The sequence below is a fragment of the Hippoglossus hippoglossus genome, chromosome 8 (genome assembly GCF_009819705.1).
Source record: "Hippoglossus hippoglossus isolate fHipHip1 chromosome 8, fHipHip1.pri, whole genome shotgun sequence".
NCBI classification, from domain to species: Eukaryota; Metazoa; Chordata; class Actinopteri; order Pleuronectiformes; family Pleuronectidae; genus Hippoglossus; species Hippoglossus hippoglossus.
In genome coordinates, this window is record NC_047158.1 from 3,280,304 (window position 1) to 3,301,822 (window position 21,519).

A 21,519-nucleotide genomic window follows, 5' to 3' on the forward strand; every position below is an offset into this window, starting at 1 on the left:
CTGGCTGTTGTTGGCAGTGCCTCTTGACTCCTTATGGTGTCAGAGGCTTGGCGTTTCTTGCTGCTAATTAGTTTTTACAGCCAGGCTTCCAGCTGGAGCCTGCTGTAGAAAAAGCACATAATTACATTTCCCCATCAGATTAAAGGTGATGGTTTGCAGGCAGAGCATTTGGCCGTGCAGAGACGAGCCAAAATGACACACAGCTCAAACATCACCTGAACATTGAGCGACAGAAGCCAAATGGAAAGTTAAAACGTCAGTGTAGAGACTGAGTAGAGATCTATCCTTTCTCACTCAACCAACCCAGCTTTTTAAGTCTCATAAATTAAGATAGAGCAACACACACACACACACACACACACACACACACACACACACACACACACACACACACACACACACACACACACAAAGCTTTGCCTATGGTTACACACCTCTCTCTCTCCTCAATTTTATCCCACCTACTTTCTCTCTCTCTCTCTCTCTCTCTCTCTCTCTCTCTCTCTCCTCAATTTTATCCCACCTACTTTCTCTCTCACACTCACACTCTATGTCTCTCTCCCCTCCATATTCCCATTCTCTCTCTCTCTCTCTCTCTCTCTCTCTCTTCTCAATTTTATCCCACCCACTAACTCTCTCCCACTCCCACTCTATGTCTCTCTCCCCTCCATATTCCCATTCTCTCTCTCTCTCTCTCTTCTCAATTTTATCCCACCCACTAACTCTCTCCCACTCACACTCTATGTCTCTCTCCCCTCCATATTCCTATTCTCTCTCTCTCTCTCTCTCTCTCTGGCTCTGCCCTTCAGGGTATCATTTCTATCCCGCCCACTCTCTCTCTTACATACACACTCTATACCACTCTCCCTTTCATATTCTCTCTCTCTCTCTCTCCTCTTTGGTGTCTCTCTCCCTGTTTCTGCCCAACCCACATTCACTGACATCACAGGTTAATTATCCAATCAGAGGCTGGCCAATATATCACTGTCAAAACCCTGGCCAATCAGGGGCTGTATGTAAATTCCCTCCGGCCAGTGGTAGTGAGAGTGACTCTATTAGTGTGGTATATAAACCAGGCAGTGAAGCAGGCACACACACGTCATGGCAGTGAGAAGGAGTCTCCATTCAGCCCGTGTCTCTTGTCAACAAGCGACTGACGACATAAGTGGAAAGAACAGAAACGACTGTGAACACAAACTTTAAGGAGTCCTGAGTCCTGTGCTGTCTGACAGGTGATCTGTCAAACTGTCTACTTTTATGATATCATTTCCTTCTGCTGTGGTCATGACTTCTCAATGAAAGGAAGTGATCCCTTCATACACACACTTACACACTTACACACTTACACACACACACACACACACACACACACACAAACCTCAGATTTGACAACAGCCATATCAAACTGGATGAGGATAAAAACCAGAGTTTACTGTCTGAAAACCCATACCTGCACTGCTGAAAACCAAACCACCTGTTGAGGATGATGATGATGGGGATGATGAAGATGATGATGATGATGAGGACGATGATGCTGATGAGGTCACTCTGTTATTGTTGTGTGGTACAGTCAGTTTTGAAGAAATGATGCATGTTTATATAACGCTGCAGAGAGTTACAAAGAACTTTAACATGGTAGACTGCTGTGCATTCCCAATTTACCATGTAAACATGTCCACACCTAAGCAAACTTTATTCCATTAACTCAACTGCAGTATATATTTATTCTTAAAATCATTATGGTCCTGGTTCAGCAAGTCTACCACTGTTGTGGCAAACAAACAGATTGGAGCACTTTTTAGAGTCACTGAATTAATCAATCAATCAAACTTCATTTGTATAGCCCATACTAGGTGTGACATCATCTACAAAAAACAACAAAAATAACCTTTTATCAGGGAAGAAACATAGAAACAGGACAGACAGAGGTGCAATAGACACCAAATGTAACACATCAACAAAATAATAATATTTACAACTTTGATGAGAAAAGACAGTGTCTAACATAAATGTAAAGGTGTATCAATTGTTATAAAGTATTTATACAAAAAAAAGAGATGAATGGGAGCCATGCAAGGAAGAGCAGAGACAGTGGCAGTAATAGTAATGTAACAGTAATGTGGGCAGGCATATTGTATATCTAAGCAAAGTTATTCTTCTGACTGAAATATGCTTTGATTTCTGACATTTCCTGGTTCCTGGTGAGTACAACTGGTCCAACACATACTTACACGATACTGAAAGTGAATTCCACTTTAAGTTGTGTTACCATTGATGTACATGACGTCGTTCTGATCCCAATTCACTGAGAAGACAGTTTAACCCACAGTGACGACCAAATGTGTGGATGACAGATAAGTGAGCGTGCTAACATGACAGCTGTTGACCATGTCTATCTATCAGAGGTGTTGCAGGTTGTATATTTGTCCTGATTGCTGAAAAGGAGAGAGGCTTTATTTCCATGACAACCCGTTTGATGAAGAAGTAACCACTGTCAATACTGGTCATCCATGCTCACAGGGGCATGCTTCATTATTCGATTAGTCCTCTCCAAGGCGGCTTATTCATTGATTACTTGAGCGCACAATCATGGCCTCCTGCAGCAGCAGACTTTACTTGTCTGCTGCCTTTCTTCCCTGAAGGAAGTCAACTGTGGAGGCCGGAAACTGACTCGATCATCAGTTATCAAACTAAATATACAGATATATGAAAGCTGAGATAAATAACTCATCATAAATCAATACATTAAGAAAGAAAGAAATGTTATAAAATAAATATCTTAAAATGTATTCTACAAAGCTTAACTTTTTTATCTCTCTAGTTCAACATTTCTTCATTCTGTATTTCTGCATCTTTGTCAATGACACAGTTTGACGATAGCTGTTTTGCTCAGGATAGACAACCAGACAACTGACAAACATTGACATCCTAAAATCCATAATTTAGCCCTGAGGCATTAAGTAGCATATACTTCTTTCATTCTTGGCTTTTTTTTGACAGCTTTGCTACAACGGCCGGCTGTGATATGAAGACTCACCCTATAGGACGTTTACACAGCACAAATGAATTCTTCACACCATTTATTTTCAGTGTTGTCACAAAAATAATAAAAAGGAAAACAAAAGATTGTCGGCTATAAACTTTGTAGCCTCAGAGTCTAGTTTCTACACTAACATGTGTCGTTCCACCATCTGCTTGCACTCTAATAATTCTCTAATAAGTGTTATTTCACATTCGGTAACCAAAACTAAGCTTAAATATGTATTTAAAGAAAAGTTAAATGATTTACAGCATCATGACAGCCATATGTGCAACATTAGATTAGTTAGCCTGGGTAAGAAGCCACAGGCCCTAATGGAAGAAATGGTTTTATATCAGTCTTTACAGAGATTTATTTTATACCATTATTTAGTTGTTGAGAGTGTATCAATCAAAATCCTCAACCCACCCTGAAATTAAGAGCCTCAGGCTCGACCAACAGAGACAGGCAGACAGTGGGCTGGTTGTTTTTTGCTTTGCTGCTTATCTTCCTAGATCAGAGATTCATTTCCCTTAGGTAATAAAACCAGAAGCAACCATTGGCTTTGACATTTTGGTCATATTGGATTAAAAACAAAGAACCAAACATAAAATGAAGTCGGAGACAAAGACAGTTTGAAACGACCACATATATACAGTTTTATTATCAGCCTCGCAAATATTAGCTTAACAAAATAACAGCTTCTTTTAATACCAATGTAAACAAAATTATGACTTTGTCTTTGGCTATTTCTTCTTTTTACCAACTCAAATATTTAATATCTATAATACTTTTGACTAAAAACATTGACTAAACAGTTTTAGGTCCCTTTCATTATAAAATCCATTATATGTGCAGATATGAACTTATCTTCATGTGGGAATTCTATTCAAAGGGAAGCTTTAATATAGGTTCTGACAGTGCAACAGTAACATACTGCCTCCAACACATAGTCATTTGTTTAGTGTTATTATCTTTACATTCATTTACAGTCTTTAAATAAACTTTACAAAACAGTAATGTTGTTTAAGGAGCCTTCACAAAGTCAGAACATCTGCATCTTTATTAAACTGAGCAGTTTAGTGCACAAATCCTGTCAGGGTGCATAATTTAACATCGTGGTGTGTTACTTCTTATTTCCCAGATTTTCCTTGTTCATTTTAATCTTTAGATCAAATACTGACTCACAAACAGTAACAATTCACAGGACGCAGCCTTGTGTCGTTTATCTAGATGCTGGTAACAAAAGTGTTCCATGATCAGTTGGACATGTAACATTTTGGGGCTAGAGATGTGTAATCTGAAAATGTTTGCACATCACCGACATGCAAACATGTGAATGATTAAGACTGGAAGATCCTGCTCCACCAAAATAAAAGCAATAAACAAAGCTTCCAGTATGTTCGATTAGTTTAGTCTTTGACAGCTGCCCGGTTCTAAGCAGAAGCCCGGAAAGACTCTACTTTTGATTACTGAGACACCTTAGAGTGAAGAGGGTGGATTCATTTAGCATGTATAAATGTAAATAACATCTCCACGTGTGTATAGACAATGATCACTCTCAAACCTACTACATTAACCACCCACAATGTAACAAAATGCCAGTGCACTGGTTAATTTTTATATAAAGCAGCCTACTACCCAACAGGCTCGTGATGAGCTTCCCTTTACTCTGTTACTACAAAAATAGCTTTGGGACAAGAAATATTCTCAAGGACAAATCATATGAATCCTAAATTTGTCTGGTCCACGTCATTTCAGTATGGACCATTTGATCTGCTCCTTGGCTGACTGCAGAACCTAGAGACACGAAGCAAGAACAAAATGTTATATAACGGAGCACGATAGTAAAATAGAACACATGGACAACCCATAACACCCAATAAAAATAAAAACATAATACTTTAAAATATAAACTAGAAAAAGCATTCCCTGAGGAACATGTGTTTGATTACTGTGTGAATTGAGAAAATCCTCATTGATCTGTATTCATTAGTTTGGTTAAGGATGCAACAGGAAAGAAAGCAGCTTGAAAACACCTTTTGATGGATTATGGATTACTATGGATTACAATGCATAAACTGTACCTGTGAATGTGATTGTAATGAGTTTATTCACAGTTAAACAGTACTGAGTATTTTGAATTATTGTATTCTTTACACTGCATAAAAGTTGTTTAACTTGTTGTTTTATTCATGTTGAAGATAAAATGTATGTTTGGAGTCAGTGCAGTGATTTATCTGAAGTGTTGCAGTACCACTACTCAAACACTAGAGGTCAGACACAGTAGATAGTATGATGTAGTACCTGTTGATACTTTACAAACAAACAAAAAGTTTAAATTACTGAACATAATAAATAAAACTTAGACAATGAATCATCATCTTAACACACAGGCCTGCATATGATGGGATTAATTACTATAAAAATGCAGCCTCTTTCAGTCATGAGTTACGATTACTGTAATCCTTAAATAATAAATAAATTAACTTTACCAGAGTAGAAATTGTATTAAGGGTTAATTTATAGTCAGCAGTCAACATTGTCAACACACAGTGTAAGTGTGAGATGATGACAATAACCTTTCTCTTTGGAAGTCAGTCAGTAATCTCACTGTTGAATTTTAATAATAATATTATAGCTTTTAATTCATCAAATCAAGTGCAAATCTTAATTTTTAGTTTTTTTCCAATAGTACCCAGAGTCAGTTGACTGGTTATTGAAAAGTGAAACTGTTAAACAAATAAATACATTATATTTCTCCCACATTTGTAGGGAGACAGACGTGTTCTTGTCGTCAGTTTATTTCAAACATTTAACGACTACATTCTTTCATCTGAAGGTCTTAAATTCAATTCCCTTTTATTGGATTTTTATGTGGAGGCTGTTAATTTAAAAATATAACAGAGCCAGAAATGATCCTCTCTGCATCAGCAGCATTGTTTCCACTGTTGGTTCAGTCCTCATACTTTTCAGCACTAAGGGTGTTGCTGCCTCCTCATCCTGACAGCAGGGGGTGCCTGGAGCTCAGGTAACAGGCTCTATCTGCTGCTCTAATCTGCCTCCTGCTTCTGACTCTGCAGCACATGTGTGCAGTGCTGAGGTCTGAGGCTTCCTACAGTTCTACATTGTTTTCTATTACATACAGTGTTTGCAGGATCATGCAGAACCTCCTGGAAGCATTACTAAGAAACTTGGTGGAGGGATGGAGTATGGGTCAGGACCAGAAGGAAGGAAACATGTTTTCCTCTTTCTTTAACATTGTGAGATACGATGTTTTACAAAATCACGCATGTTTAGAGGACTGATATTTACGAGTGTGTGAAATTGGGTGCAGATCCAAAACAAAAATCTGGGTGTATTGAATTTATTAGTGTGTTTCATAAGGGGAGTGTCGGACCTTGGTGGAGTTATTCACTCTACTGACAATCACTTTTTAAGTTTTCACTCATACAAAGAGGATGAATGAGGATAAAACTACTTGCTTGTTCAGAGAGTCTGAAATAAATCTGTTACTTGTACTCTTCATTTCTTGGTGCTTCATCTTTTCACAACAGTATATGGACATTTTCGCATTACTTGACAGCTTTGGAGTTACTTTACAGATTTTGATTTCCATACATAAAAGTTTATAAAAAATAAACTTTTTTTATAAAAAAAAAGTACTACCCCCTAACCCTAACCCTAACCCTGTTAAAATTACTTTAAGCTCCAGTTTGAAAAGTAAAATGATACTTACACATTAATGCATCACTAAAAAAAATCCAATATTTTACTGTCAGTCTAGTAATTTAAGATATAATATGACACTTGAGTACATTTCAAGTGGATATAAGGAACTACACAGAGGTGAGTGTACAGCAAAAACACAACTACACCTCTGAGACCGTATCATTGGTACATATGACATGATAGACATCACAGCCCCTGTGTGGAACTGCACATGGTCTGTCATGTTATACTTTATTCTATAGCTGTGTTTCTCATTCTGCTTCCTTATTGCTGCATATCTGCCACAAGTTAATGACATGTCATCACATGTTTACCTACATATAGACTAAATGAAAAGCTGAACAAATTACCCCAACCTTCAAAAGGCTTTGACAGGCACTGCAGCGGTCCAGAGTAATTTCATGCTTGTACTACAATAGACACGTTTTGAAGTGTAGCGTGGGGATGTTAGTAGAAACTTACGTTAGAGGTCAAGGCCAGTTTCTCTGTTATGTGCTGTGAGGGTTAAAGCAACAGATAAAGAGAGGCTTAGAAGCTTGAGCACACACACACACACACATGCACACGCGCACACACACGCACACAATCAGACATCAGAAAAACATTGTAATTCAAGCAATGACCAGTACTAGATCCAGAGTAAATTCATGTGTTTTGGCAGAAGAGTGATCTGTGAAGCACTTCAATATCTGTCCAGTACTGAGAGAGCAACTCTGCTAGAGAGACTGTTAATAAAACCATTTATTCATTAACCCATCAATTAGTTCATTAACTATTGAGCCAATTAGTGCTGTACATTGCTTTGCAAATGAAGCCATGCTAGTTGCTACCTTAACACGCGTTAGCATGCAGCCTGGCTAATGTGCAGACAGATGTTGAACTGCTACTAATTATTCTGTGTGAGAACAGCTCTGTTTGTCTGTTTCTTTGATTTGTTAGAACGTGTGAGAGTTAAGCTCCCTCGTGCTATAAGCTAATGTCATCACGGGGAGGCAGATGTGAGAAGCTGTACAGTAGTGAAGCAAACATGCAGTGTATGCAACCACAGGGTGAGTTCACATGTTCATCTGCTGCAGGATTTAGGTGTTTGCATGTGAAGTGCTTTTAAAGGTCTCCTGCCCAATTATTTCATTCATTTCTGCTTTTGTCTTTTATCCTCTGGTCTACACTAAGTAAACAGAGAGTAAACACAAGTCTGATCGGCCCTAGAAGCTCCTCATGAATGTGGCATTCAAATGGCTCAACATTAACACGATCTGAAGACATGGGCCACAGTTAAATGGAGTTTCAAGGGTAAACAACGTTGCAGCCAAATCCAATACAATTTAAGTAACTGGGGACTTCTTCAAATGTAAAAAAACAATGTCCACTGTTATCCTCCTCTGGAACCACGTTTACATTCCCAAGGGTGCGCGCAGTAGCATCGCTACTTCCGCTAGCATCACTGCACAGCTGCAGTTACTGCTGAGTATTGCTGGTGTCGTCACGTGACCCTTGGGCGAGAGCATAGAGGCGCGAGCTTTTGCGGTGTGTGCGCGAAGGTGAACGCGGCTCCAGAGGAGGATATCAGAGGACAGGCTAAAACATGGTGTAAATGACGCCGTTTCAAGTTGAATTTGAATGTCGGGGCTTACGGACACTTGGATGACACCACAGGAGCAGAATGGAGGCATTTTTCGGTTGTTTTATTACGTTACAAGGACTCCCCAGTTATTTAAATTGTATTGTATTTGGCTGCAACGTTGAACTATCACTTTAATTTGCTTGGGAGAAGGGTGATAATAAGACCTTTATAGCAACGAGAAACAGTAGTCCACTCCATAGTTAATTCATTGTTGCGGGTGTGTAAAGTAAAGGTTTGTGTGCGTCTTACCTGAGCAACGCTATGTTCAGATAATGGGTTCTCATCCGCCTGCAAAACACAATGACATCGTTGGGTGCACAGAAGAAATGCAAAAACCATACAGAATGCAAACTACTTTATGCAAACTACTTTACACACACACACACACACACACACACACACACACACACACACACACACACACACACACACACACACACACACACACACACACACACACACACACACACACACACACACACACACACACACACACACAACAGCGCAAACACCATTAAATACTGTAAGTTGGTGTTATTAAAAGTGTGCTGGTTAGTAGCCAATCACTACTCACTACTATTAGAAGTTTAGAATTTTAAACAATTTATCTGATGTGGTTCAAGAGTGGACAATGTTGTTCTCTCTCTGTCGATCCACAAACTGAAATATCTCTTTTAAATATATTTCCATTCAATTTTCATGTATTCCTGGTCCCCAGAGGATAAGACCTGAGGAATGTTGTGCTCTCTTGACTTTTCCTCTAGCACCACCTGCTGGTTAATGTTTTAATATACAAAATCCTGTCGCCAGCCTGTTTTTTTTGCACCCCTCTGTTAGTCGTCATGCTCTCTCACCATGCATTTACCTCATCTGTCTCGCCCATCCCTCCTTGGTCTCTCCCCTGTCACTGTCGCACTCTCATTCATTCATGCACTCGCTTCACTTCACTATCTTCCTCTTTGACTCTCTCTCTCACCCTCTGTCTGTCTGTCTACTGCAGCTGGCCCTTGTCTGTCTGTCCCTCTAGGTTACCAGTGATGTAATCAAACAGGACAAAGCCATAGGCTTGCTCTGACATTAGCTGACACCAATCAGAACAAAAGACAGGGAGAAGGAGAGAGAGAAAGGTAAAGCAGGTAAGAGGAGGCAAGAAGCCAAAGAGAAAAGCTACAATATGAGCCTTAATGTAGTCTGCTCTGATGTTTTATATAATATAATAATTAGTCCTAATCTATTTCATTTGATTTTGCATTGATTTACATAAATAAGCCAACGGATATGACAGGTAGGTCAGAATAATTGATAGTCTTCTTACCTTGTAGTTGACCTTCTGTAGGACCTGCTGTGGGTCACTCTCCAGAATCACCCTGACAACAAGATTAAGCAGCCAATCAGACCCAGGGGTAGAATTACATAAACTGAACAAATATTTAAAAAAAATGATCAACTGATCAATCTATGATAAAAAAACAAATCCAAGCTTAGCTTAGACGTTGGCTAGTTTGAACACACGGTAAATTGTCACAATGTTTTTGTAGAGCGTATGTCTTGCAGACGGTAATTGCAGACATTTTCTCTTACCCTCCATCAATAATTTCATCCACAACTAGGAACACTCCTTCCATGTTATCCAGTAAACATCTCCGCTCCACATTTTTCCTGCAGATAAAAAACAAATCAATTGGTCACATCCACAACAGTCTGCATCCCGATGAGTATCATTATGTTTTCACTTCTAGTTCAGTGTTCTTCTAAACGGCTATTTCTCGTATGATGATGTTGACTTAGAGAGACCAGTTAGACATTTTGGGCACCGCGGTTCTACAGTTTAATTACAAAGCTGGAGTCATAGAAGTTAAGGGTAGTTAAGCATAAACACCAGAAACAGGGGAAACAGCCATCCTGTATAAATAATACCTCAGAAGTCAAAGTAATTAATAACATTGCTTGTTACCCTACTTGTACTCTTTGTCCCAGCAATTAGTAGCAATCTTCATATGTTCTGGGATGCCATGCGTTGGAAGCCTCTCAACTCCCTCTCTTTTCTCTTTTACCGCAAATTAGATCCTTTAGGAGTCGTTACCCTGGATCCAGGGCGTTTGTGTTTGTTTTCTTTGTTCCTTAGTCAATATATTTTGTATAGTTTCTCATTTTCTTAATAAAATAAAATAAAATATCACTAATAACATTGATTTCAACTCTCCCTTCTGTCAAAGATGCCTTTAAACAGCTCCAGGTCCCCCACACTCACCTGTCCTCTTTGATAATCAAACCATCACTGAATTAAAAATACTGGCTGTTATAAAACATGATAAAGTGGTTGGATTTCTCGATTCACTTTAATTTGCAGCACAAACAAATACATGTTTTCACCCCAATTTCACTACCTGGCCAGTATGATGATAAAACATTCTTAAACAGCCTTTAGAGACCATTTACTATTGATGCTTAAAGTAAAGTTCAACAGCTTCATTGATTTTATATTGTGACACTTACATCTTCTTATTATCATCATTATTCTGTCACCTTTCATACTCTAAGATAATATAATCACTTATTGTCTCCATCGCTCGCACTCTGCATTGCTACAGCATCGGTTACCGTAGCAACCACATCAGCCACGCTTTGGCTGTTAATGCTGCAGTCACATTGAGCGATCCCAGTGTTGAATTTCACATCCGTCTCAACACGAAGACTCATTATTTCTCTGAGAGGGGCTCTGGTAGTGTTAGTGTGGAGGAGTAGGTGGACTACCATGAGCACTGATGGTGCCGAGGCTACACGCAGGATAAAAGCTCTAATATCACAAAAGCACAATGCATTGGTGAGCACTGAGTGTCGTTGTCAGAACTATTCTGGATATCAAACATTGTGAATTTCTGTGTTAGGAGCTGGACTTTTTTTAAGGTTTTGTGAGTGAACGTACCTGAGGATGTGACTGAGGGAGTCAAACAGGCAGTTCAGCACTGACATCAGCATCAGCTGCAGAGGGGGAAAAGAAAGATTTGTTAAAATTCTGACTTTAAAGCTGCCTTCATGAGTTTCTTTATGACCACTTGGGGCAGAATTCAAAAAAGTTAAACCTGTTTGCCAACAAATTTTTGCTTGTTTAGAAAATGAGGTCAGCAGAACAAACTAAAAAACAACAGTTGCATTCCCTTTAACACAAAAACATAAAAAACACTTGCCTATGTACACATGCAACAGACCTAGAGCAATATTAGCATTTCGTGTTCTTCTAATGAACATTAGTTAAAATACTCGTTCTCTGAAAAGAGCTTAAGCTGCTACATACTCCACAATAGCCACTTGCTAACTTTGTCTCTCTGCTATGATATAAGACAGTTAGCATACAGTGGGTTATCAGAGCTTCTTTATTTTCCTTTTTTATGCTGAAAACTGAAAGTCGCCACAACCAATCCTCTCTTTCAGTTTCAGTATATATAACATCAGTGTCAGGCTCTTAAATTATCATGGAAGTCCCCCTGATCTCGTGGTGGAGAGAACATTTTCAGGATCACAAAGGTCTGGAGAAAATCTCTCAGAAGAATGATCAGAAAATGGCACCTTCAAAAATTATCATGATATATATATATATATATATATATATATATATATATATATATATATATATATATATATACAGCTAGTCTGTAGTGACATGATACGACCTCTGAGAGAGTGTCTCAGATCATTATTATTTTCAGAAAAAAACTTCATTGTTGCAATGAGAGAACTAAGCTGACCCTACCTCATTCTCCTGAGCACTTCCCACCACATAGAAGAAGAGGTCTATACTGCCTTTATAGACAATGGTCATCCCCTCCAGGAAAGCTATCTCATCTAGAAAGAGAAGGAGAAAAGGATGGGTTAGGGATGAAAGGTAAGACCCAAACCTCTGTTTTTACTTAGGAAGAAGATGTAAGTGAGAGAAAAAACTGAGTTGGAAAGAAAAGAAAAGAAGAGAGAGAAAGAAGGAGACAAGGAAAGGAGAGAGAAAAACGGGGAGTGAAGAAATGCCACACACAGAAGAGCAAAACAAAGGGAGGATGAGGTGGGAGAGAGAGAGGGTATATAGTGTGACAGGTGTAGAAGAAAGAGGAGAAAAGCAAGAATGAAGGAGGAATTTTGGACAAAAGGAGGGACCAAGTGGGTTGGTGATAAAGAGGCCTGGAGTAAAGACTCAGGTATCAGCTGGGAGAAAATGAGAATCCCACTTCACCTTGGCACGAAAAACCTCAGAAAGTGTGTGGTTTCTCTGAATAGATAAATAAATGGGATTTTGGTTTAAAGGTTATATAAAGACAAATTTAAAAAGAAAATCCAAAGTTACTATTTCTGTAGATTTTCAGGAACTGTGCTAACACCTCCACCAATGGGCCATGACCAAATATGGTTTAGATCCTTAGTGGCTTGTGTGAAAGCTGCTTTAGGCTCGTATCCTGTAAAACTGATGGGTCACTAGATGGTTGAATGGAAGCAGATGACACAGGAGATGTGTGTGAGTGTCAGTGTTAAACATTCTAATCAGGCCCGGTTTTAAAAGGAAAAATGGCAAAACAGTTATTCTTCTAGTATGTCAATTTTTGCATTTCTTTTTTAGCTCGCTGGTTGTAACATAGTTGAATAGGTGCAAACAATCCCCTATCTTGAGGACCATGGGCCTAGTGTGACTGGGTTTGGGCCAGGGTGACATTGTCGGTGGCTGGTTTGCGTTCTTCTGGCTCTCTTAACCTGATGGAGATGCTGGCCTCAGCTTTGGTCTAAACAGGTTGTTTTTTTGCCCAAATAAGGAATTATTCCTGAACTGCTTTTTAGTTAAGTATAAGTTAAGTATATGCAATTAAAGCAATGGCTAAAGTCAAACCAAATACTTAGCAAATAGCCTGAGTATGAAGGTTTTCAACTTTTCAATTTAATCATATTACTTACAGGCTCTCGTATAACTTATTATCCAAAGTCTGCATGTGGTTATATTTAAGATCAGAGATCAGGAACAACTGGGGCTAACAACATAACTTTTAATCAACTCCCCTCTATTTTTAAGAAACATAAATTCAAGTTCAAGACGGATAATTAAAGATAATCACAATACATTTTCCCTATCAGTTCAAAACTATAGATACAAAAAGTACAAATGCCAGATCTGCCATAATTTTCACTTTATTTTAATTGCCATTTGCTTGTTGATTGATTTCTAAAATAGGAAATCCCCCCCATGCCACCGAGAACAGTTGGATGGATGGTTGTGTCCAGTGACACCGAAACAGAAAAACACAGAGAGGAGCTTACTGTCTGCTTTGTGTGTCTTGTTGAAAATGTTCTTCTCGAAGCTCTTCTGCTCTTTCATGGAGGGGTAGAGCTCAGGGTCATAATACTGGAACAGAAACATATATGAGTAAAGTTACTCTGGCTCCTTTCAAGTGTTTCCAAACCTTTGGGGCTACGAGTAAATGGCACTGCAAGGATGTGTGAGTAATCCTCAAAATTTTGTAGGGACCATACCAGAGCTTTTTGTAATTTTAAGTCATAATGCTTAAGTTCCTTTTTTAAGTGATGCATTTCTTTCTTGAGATTAACAAATAAAAATATTATAATTTAAATCATATTATTTATTGATTAAATTGCATGAGCATGTCAGTTGTCAAGTGTGCATAAGAGTGCTCTTAAGTGAGCTTAGATTCTGTTCTTAAATAAGAACAAATCCCAGGTAAGAAAACATTGTTGAATGTTAGAATCTTCATAAAACTGTGATTTTAAGAAAAGATTTCTTCTTAAGAACGGTTGGTGAATGAGGCCCATTATTAATACAAGTTCATCAATTTAGAATGGTAAAGAAATAGCAAGGCCTTGAGTGTCAGGTTATTAAAATGTAATCCACACCTTCCAGCCAATCAGAGTCTAGACTATTCAGCAGTCATGACATATAATTTTGGTAATTTGCAGTAAATGTGTTTGAGTTCACTGGTATGGTCCTTAAACCTTACCTTTGACAGAAGTCTGTTGCCATCATTGTCAAGAATGAAAACAGCTTTCACTGTGTAGAGGGAAGGTTCCTGCAATAATAAAAGACAGACCATCTTAGATATTTCAGCTTTGCTGAGTCACTTCAGGCAGATATCTAGGACATAATGCCACAGTCAGCCAGTCCTCCCACACCTGGTCAGAGTGGCGTATCAACCTATATTGTCCAGATAAACCCTGATTTCCCAGCTACGCCCTGCTTTGTATTCACTCTGGGCCACACATCAAACAACACGCTGCCCAGTCCAACCAGTTTATACACTTAACACCAGGCTGCATTCACAGTTTCTTCCATATTGACATGCTTCTGGTTGTTAGTTCAGGCTGGTTTCACATTTCCATTCTCCTGCACACGCTTCATTTATTCTTTCCTCCATCTGTCTGTACGTCCTTGCGAAGTGTTTTCAGACCCGGGACAAAGTTCTGTTATGCACTGACTAGCATAGATTCACAGTCAGAGTGTATCACAGAACTTAGACCAGAAACTTACAACATCCAGACTCCAATATTACCACAGTATTACCTGTTACATAAACTGAACTTGAAGGGAAGATGTATTTAAGAGCTTTGATTAAGAAAGTAGTAAATTAATTAATCTATTAATGGTGATCATAACCACGCATCTAGAAGTACATCCAATTCCATTTTCCATCATCATTCAGGTTGTCTTAAGACTGGTGCGTTGCTGATGTATTAGAAGACGGACAGCTGTTACACTTTTTATTTCTAAGTTGCCACATTTAAGGTGGGAAATCTGAACTTTACTTCAATTCCAGGACAAATGGCAAAGTATATGTGCTGATGAAGCTCTTGCAATATAGTTGAAATCTTCAGAAAGGATAAACAATGAAATTAAATAACCCCAAAATATTCAAAAAAAAGATTGCTTTGCAAAAGTTTGCTGAGGAAATGCACTACAATTAACACAGACATTTATTGGTGTCATGGGTGCAGATCTACATCATGTTAGCAACATTTAAAGTCACTTCCTCTTTAGCAATTTTACTTCAAAGTAAGGGCACAATGTTTGTTTTGTTGCTGCAATAGTTTATGAAGAACTTAATTACAGAGCTTTTATTTTGAAAAGTTGTGAAATAGGTTCTGAAGATTGTGTCGATTGCTTAACAGACGACTGTTCTGCTCTGCTCTGAACTAGCCGACATGCAATGTGTGAAAAGGTCAAACATGCTAACTTGTATAAGCCACACACATGAACAGTAATAAAGCAAATTCAGTTTCATTTCATGAAAAACATTCACTATATCATCAGTGCAAAAGGTTGATCATGGGAGCACAACGGCTTCACTGCAGATAAACCAGGTAGGATGAACACAAAGTCTTCTGACTGCCCCAAAGAGTCTGCACACAACATCCAGTAGACAAACAATAGAAAAGTGACAGTTTTTTACCACAGACCAAGCAAACAGCCCATTCCAAAAAGGCAGGTTTAGAATGTGTGCTGCACTAGTATAAGAAAACAAGCCAAGTTAGTCATATTAGTCCAAGCTAAACAGCTGGCTGTACCATTTGCAAAAACGAGAAAAAGAACAAATGCTCTACTACCCAACAATATCTGTCAACTGAGGGGTCATCAAGCGATAATTCAAACCTTCACCTTCAAGGGGGCAGATGTACTTTTTTCTCCTATGAGATGGGGCCTACATACAATAACGTTTTCTATTTGTTAAACAGAATTTAAATTAAGTGTCAGTCAGGTCAGATATTTCACTCTAAGTGCTTTGTATGTTAGCAAACTAGTTTCATCAATACGTTCAACTAGCCTCGTAGAAGTAAGAAGGTAACAATGATTTTGTGAGAATGAGAGTTTGTGTGATCAAACCTGTTGGAAATAATGACACTTAACATGCACTATACATGAACAAGACAAAGATGAAAATATTTGTTTTTTAAACTGCCAGCACAACCACCTGCTGATCCTGGGGGAGCAGCTCTGTACATTAGATGATGAGTTTAACAGCAAATATACAAACTAAATGTCTACTGTAGAGGGAGAGGGCTTATTTGACTCAGTATTGTAAGTCACTCTGCATCAACATGACAGCTAATTTCCAAAAAATTTAAAAACTGTCTGTTTGGTTAAAACATAATGACAGATTTTGTCTGACGTGCGTGTATAAATAGATCATGGATTTAGACTAAACCAGAAGACTGGTTTAGCAGACTGGAGTCTGTTCCCCGTAATAAGAACAAATACATAAAAGATTGCAGCCTCATGCAATTTGGCCTTGGCTGTATTTCTAGACTGCTATTTTCATTTATACCACATTATGGGCATGATACACTGTATATTCAAGACATTCTAGCCATTTAGATGCTGTAATAATACAGAATTACTGGCAGTGACTGCGGGTTGTTTCATGACCTCTATAAAAAATACGACATTAGATTTTCAGACTCTTTTTTTAGGTTCCATCAAAAAAAAACATATCACTGAAAGTTGAATTTAAAGGAGCTGACACTGTATACTTAAGAAATTCCTTACTTTTCACAATTAGCAAAAATGTGTGTCTCCAGTCTTCCTAAGCTAGCTGTAGTCTCATATCGATTGAAGATTACACACTTGTGTCAATCTTCTCTTCTACCTGGGAAACAAAAGTGATATGAGGGTGAACCTTCTAAAACAAAGTTGGTTTTGACCTGAATTAATTATCCATCAAAGTAAAATTGGCTCATTATGCACATTACGGCTCCTTTAACAGTGTTATATTATTATACAGTCAGGTAAATGCCAGTGGTGGAAAGCCAAGCACATTGGATACTTTGAGCAGTTCATTTAGTTTTATACTTCAACTCAACTACACTTACAAATTACTTTGCTGAATACATGTTTCATTCAAAACACTCAATGAGCTGATGAAATATGACTGTGAAGAGAATAATCTTTTAACAGAAAATAAACTCATTCAAATAAGCTCCATCTCATTAACCATGAAGGCGCATGCAAAAATACTAATGACTCAACTTGTACCGCTGACAGTTTAAGTTCATTGTGATGACGATACTTATGTGTTTACATTTAAACTGTAGTATCAGTACCCTAATACCTAATACACTCAAGTAAAAAGTACACTGGAGTGAATGTTGCATCATATGAATTCATGAAGTTAAGTTATGTATTTAAGTCTTTAAAGAAAGAATGACATGGAAATACAAACAAGGCTGAGAGACATGGTGCGCAAGGCAAATGAGAGAGAGAGAGAGAGAGAGAGAGAGAGAGAGAGAGAGAGAGAGAGGAGGAGGAGAATGGTGGACGTGGCACGTACTCTGCTCTACACGTCAACCGATCTGTGCACACACATGCTCAACACAAGCAGACATTTAAACACACAGACCTGCTTTAACCACACACACACACGCGCGCGCGCGCGCACGCACGCACACAAACACACACGACCGTGTCTCCTCACTGGTGTCTGTCTACAAGTGATCCCTGCAGGATCTGGAGCTTTGGCTTATGTGCTGTCCTGTTGAGCTCTGCACGGGATTCTCTCTCTCTCTCTCTCTCTCTCGCTCGCTCGCTCTCTCAGTGTGTGTGTGTGTGTGTGTGTGTGTGTGGATAGGTGTGTAACAGCTGTGCCAGTTACCCACTTGTGGCAGCCAGTCTATTGTAATGGAGTTAACTAAACACCCTAATAAGTTGTCGCAGTGTAACCAGCACAGACTATTTTTACACTCAGAATGAAATCAAAATGTGTGTGTGTGTGTGTGTGTGTGTGTGTGTGTGTGTGTGTGTGTGTGTGTGTCACATCAGGCCTGTGCGTCCACAGTGGAACACTGAGGATCCCACTCACATGAACGATGAGGAGAAATCAAACCTTGTGTATATAAACAACCTGCAGCTGAGCCACCTCCCCTCTTTTCCTCCGGTGTGTCGCTCACCACCGAAACTGTCACGATGCAACAAATGTCCCGCACGCTCACACAAACAGTTCACATGTACACGCGTATATATACACACACCAACACACCAACACACCAACACACACTGACACTGACGCCGACATGACGCCCCTCCGCCCCGGCAAAGCAAAGCTCCCCGGGCTCGGAGAGGAGAGGCTCACCAGAGACGAGGACTCCATCGCCGCCGCTGCTCGCTGTGTTGACGTGGAAGCTCTGACTGTCACTCCGAGATCTCTGCTGCCCGCGCTCCCGCTAACCCAGCAGCCAACCGGAGAGCAGCACGGGACGGAGTGTGCAGCCGAGCGCGCTCCCGACACTCTTCCTCCTCTTCCCCCTCCTCCTCCTCGGGCTCTCTGGCCTTTCACAATAAAAGTCACTGCTTCCTCAGGGGCGACATGGTGTTCAGCTGTGGCGGCTGGTCATAAAATCTATGACCAGATAGATTCTATAAAATCTATGAATCTATGGGGGGGCGACGCAGTGTTGGGGGGTGGGCAAACAAACTGAAGCCAGACTCAACAAAAACAACACAACACACAATATGCCAATCCTGCAGCCTTTATCGAGCTGCTGAGCAATGATACGCCTGCCGAAAAAATGTAGCCTCATTGCGTTGTCTAAATCAGTGGTTCTCAACCTTTTTTCAGTGATGTACCCCCTGTGAAATATTTTTTCAGTCAAGTACCCCCTAACCAGCGCAAAGCATTTTTGGTTGAAAAAAGGATGTAATACACAGCGCTGTGCCATCAGTGTCTGATTTATTAAACACTTATATTGTATTGAATATTTATTAAATAATTATTTTTAAAGGATTTTTGAATGGATGCTAATTTTAAATATATTTAAAAAAAATCTCATGTACCCCCGGGGGTACACGTACCCCCAGGGGTACACGTACCCCCATTTGAGAACCACTGGTCTAAATGACTGGGGAGACTTTCTTGTTGACCGGTTTTTCAGAGAGATGTTTTAGATGTCGTACCCCCAGCGTTTTCCACAGTACCTGCATGCCGACACTTTTAAACAGCAAACAGGGGCAGCAATAAAAGACGTTACTGACACCACATCCAGTTAGTCAACTCTGTTTCGGAGAACAGGAGCAGGAGAAGCCCCGCAGGTGTGAGCTCGTCCTCGATCACTTGCCTGCTGCTGAATCTGTAAATTGGGTCGGTCCAAACCAAGCTGCTTTAATCCTCTCTTTTCTTGTGAAACAGTGTTTTTGTTAAGAAATTTATATTGAAAAAGAGAAGAGTTCATGTTCAGTCTACATCGTGTTCAGTCTACCAGGATGAAGTTGGCTGTAGGATAACACTGTATGCAACATACACCCATACACAAAGTGTGGGCAAATACTAATTAATCAAACATTAACCCAATCTACCCTCTTCAAAAAAGTCATGAACCACACAAAGAACCGACCAACCCACTCTTTATAAAAAACACTAAAGGTTAAAGTCTCAGTCAACAAGTCAAATCATTTCACACTTTCAAATCTCAGCTCTTGAGAATTGCCTTCAATGTTTAATGAGGTTATGTTTTTATCTTTATTGTTTCTCTCTTTTGAAGTGTGCTATGTAAATAAAATGTCTTATGTGTTTTGTAGGTGTGTCTGTCTTGATAATGACATGAGAAATGCCAGTGGAAACTGTGAGGCTGTTTTATAATTTTATGTGCAATTATCATATTTCAGATATTCCAGTCATATCAAACATTAGTGTCAATTTAACACCAGTTTTGATGGACTGACACTAGTATCACATTTCATCTGATGTGTCACAAAACCAGGGCTATTCAACGTCACATCTCTAAAGCCAATAAGGTGTTTGATGAATGCCTATGTGATCACAGATCTACAAATACTGAGTTTGCCATCTTTATCGTGAAGTGATAGCTTAGTGGTCTAGCTGTGGAACTATATGGAAAGAAAGGTTGGTTTCAATTCTGTCCAGAGCCATGTTCTCCCTTCTAACCTGCGTTTCTTCTTTAAGCCAGAGGGTGTCTCCAGACCTTTTCCCGTCTCTTCACTGAGTCTGCAGATAGTCCTGAGTGATCCACTCACAAGTGGAGAACCGCCTAGGACATGTGTGAACGCACCCCAGGGCATCCTCAATGGGTCTTGAGATCCGATCAATCACACCACAATTGGAGATGGTCTGGGACGCATGTGGCCAAATCCTGTTGGATGTGTGAACATAACATATCCTGATATCTGGGAACTCGTGTACTGTGAGTAAAGCTGCAAAGCAATTTGTCATAATGCAACTTGACAGAAGTTTTCTTTTTGCTAATTCCTTCCCACCTGACAACCACGGACAAAGCTTGATGTTCCACTTGGTAGCAAAAGCTTTCTCTTGAAACGTTTGAAGTCTCAACCCGTTGCATTGAGATAACCTTGGTGACATTATCAAGGGTTATTTTCTCAGACAATAGGTGAAGAGCCAAAAAAGACATTATTCAACTGTTATTTATAACTATCCTTCACGAGACCAGTCAGCTCAACTCTGTTTGAAAAAACAAAATCAGTAGAATACCACTATTAAATAAAAAGAGAAAAAGATTGGTTGTTGTAAGTCTTTTACAACAAGTGTCTTTTTATAATCAATAATCCAAGGTCTTCTTACTTCAGCCAACACATTTTAAAAGTAATCATGGAGCCTAATGAACATCAGTAACCTTATTTCACAGAGAAGGATGTTTATTATTATTAGTAGCCACAGGTTTGTTTCCAACCTGGCCTTTTGCTGCTCTCTATCCTTTCGTGCCTAGAAAATGGCCAATCAATGATGGCCAATCCCCAAATGCAACCTATAATAATCTAAATCTAAATCTAAATCTAAATCAAAATCAAAATCAAAATCAAAATCATAACCATAATAATAATAATAATAATGATAATAATAATAATAAAATCCTTCTCTTAGAAATCATCTTTCTGAAGTTCATTAGGTTCCATGATTACTTTTTAAATTTGTTGGCTGAAAATAAACATAGAGGCGAGAAAAGAATAGAAAAAAAAGAGGAAACTGTGTCTTATTCCTTATTGAAAAGTTCATTGTACATTTGGATCGTTGTGTTACTTTTTTAGTGTCTATAAGACCAAAAGTGGAGTCCTGATATATTCTTTGAATTCACATAGAAATTCTGTGAAACTGTCATTCTACATTTATAGATGTGACCATAAGGAATCATTCAGTTTGTA

General features: G+C 39.1%; 1 protein-coding gene across 8 annotated transcripts; it reads right to left on the reverse strand.

The window, feature by feature from the left end:
* Positions 1 to 434: 434 nt before the first annotated feature.
* Positions 435 to 18,633, reverse strand: copz2 (COPI coat complex subunit zeta 2). 8 transcript variants are annotated; one of them, XR_004614784.1, is made up of 10 exons: positions 18,482 to 18,632; positions 14,363 to 14,431; positions 13,668 to 13,752; positions 12,127 to 12,218; positions 11,302 to 11,357; positions 9,957 to 10,034; positions 9,691 to 9,742; positions 9,352 to 9,456; positions 8,625 to 8,663; positions 3,654 to 4,819 (listed from the first exon to the last, which is right to left on the reverse strand). XR_004614784.1 is itself a non-coding variant. In XM_034594377.1 (10 exons), the coding sequence occupies exons 1-10, from the start codon at positions 18,497 to 18,499 to the stop codon at positions 4,772 to 4,774; spliced, it is 570 nt and encodes a 189-aa protein (XP_034450268.1). In that variant the 5' UTR covers positions 18,500 to 18,633; the 3' UTR covers positions 3,654 to 4,771. The 8 variants fall into 8 exon arrangements, 5 of the variants coding, with proteins under 5 accessions (XP_034450265.1, XP_034450268.1, XP_034450267.1 ...); XR_004614783.1 differs by lacking the exon at positions 18,482 to 18,632 and adding an exon at positions 7,214 to 7,246 and having other exon boundaries at positions 14,363 to 14,470; XM_034594377.1 differs by lacking the exon at positions 9,352 to 9,456 and adding an exon at positions 7,214 to 7,246 and having other exon boundaries at positions 18,482 to 18,633.
* Positions 18,634 to 21,519: the final 2,886 nt, after the last annotated feature.

Excerpts from the sequence above, each read along its gene's own strand:
- copz2 (XM_034594373.1), bottom strand. The coding sequence starts at position 14,455 with ATGGTCTGTCTTTTATTATTGCAGGAACCTTCCCTCTACACAGTGAAA. Across the intron at positions 11,358-12,126 it reads GAAGTGCTCAGGAGAATGAG|CTGATGCTGATGTCAGTGCT; the intron begins GTAGGGTCAGCT and ends CCCCCTCTGCAG. Across the intron at positions 7,247-8,624 it reads CTGAACATAGCGTTGCTCAG|CACATAACAGAGAAACTGGC; the intron begins GTAAGACGCACA and ends TAACCCTCACAG.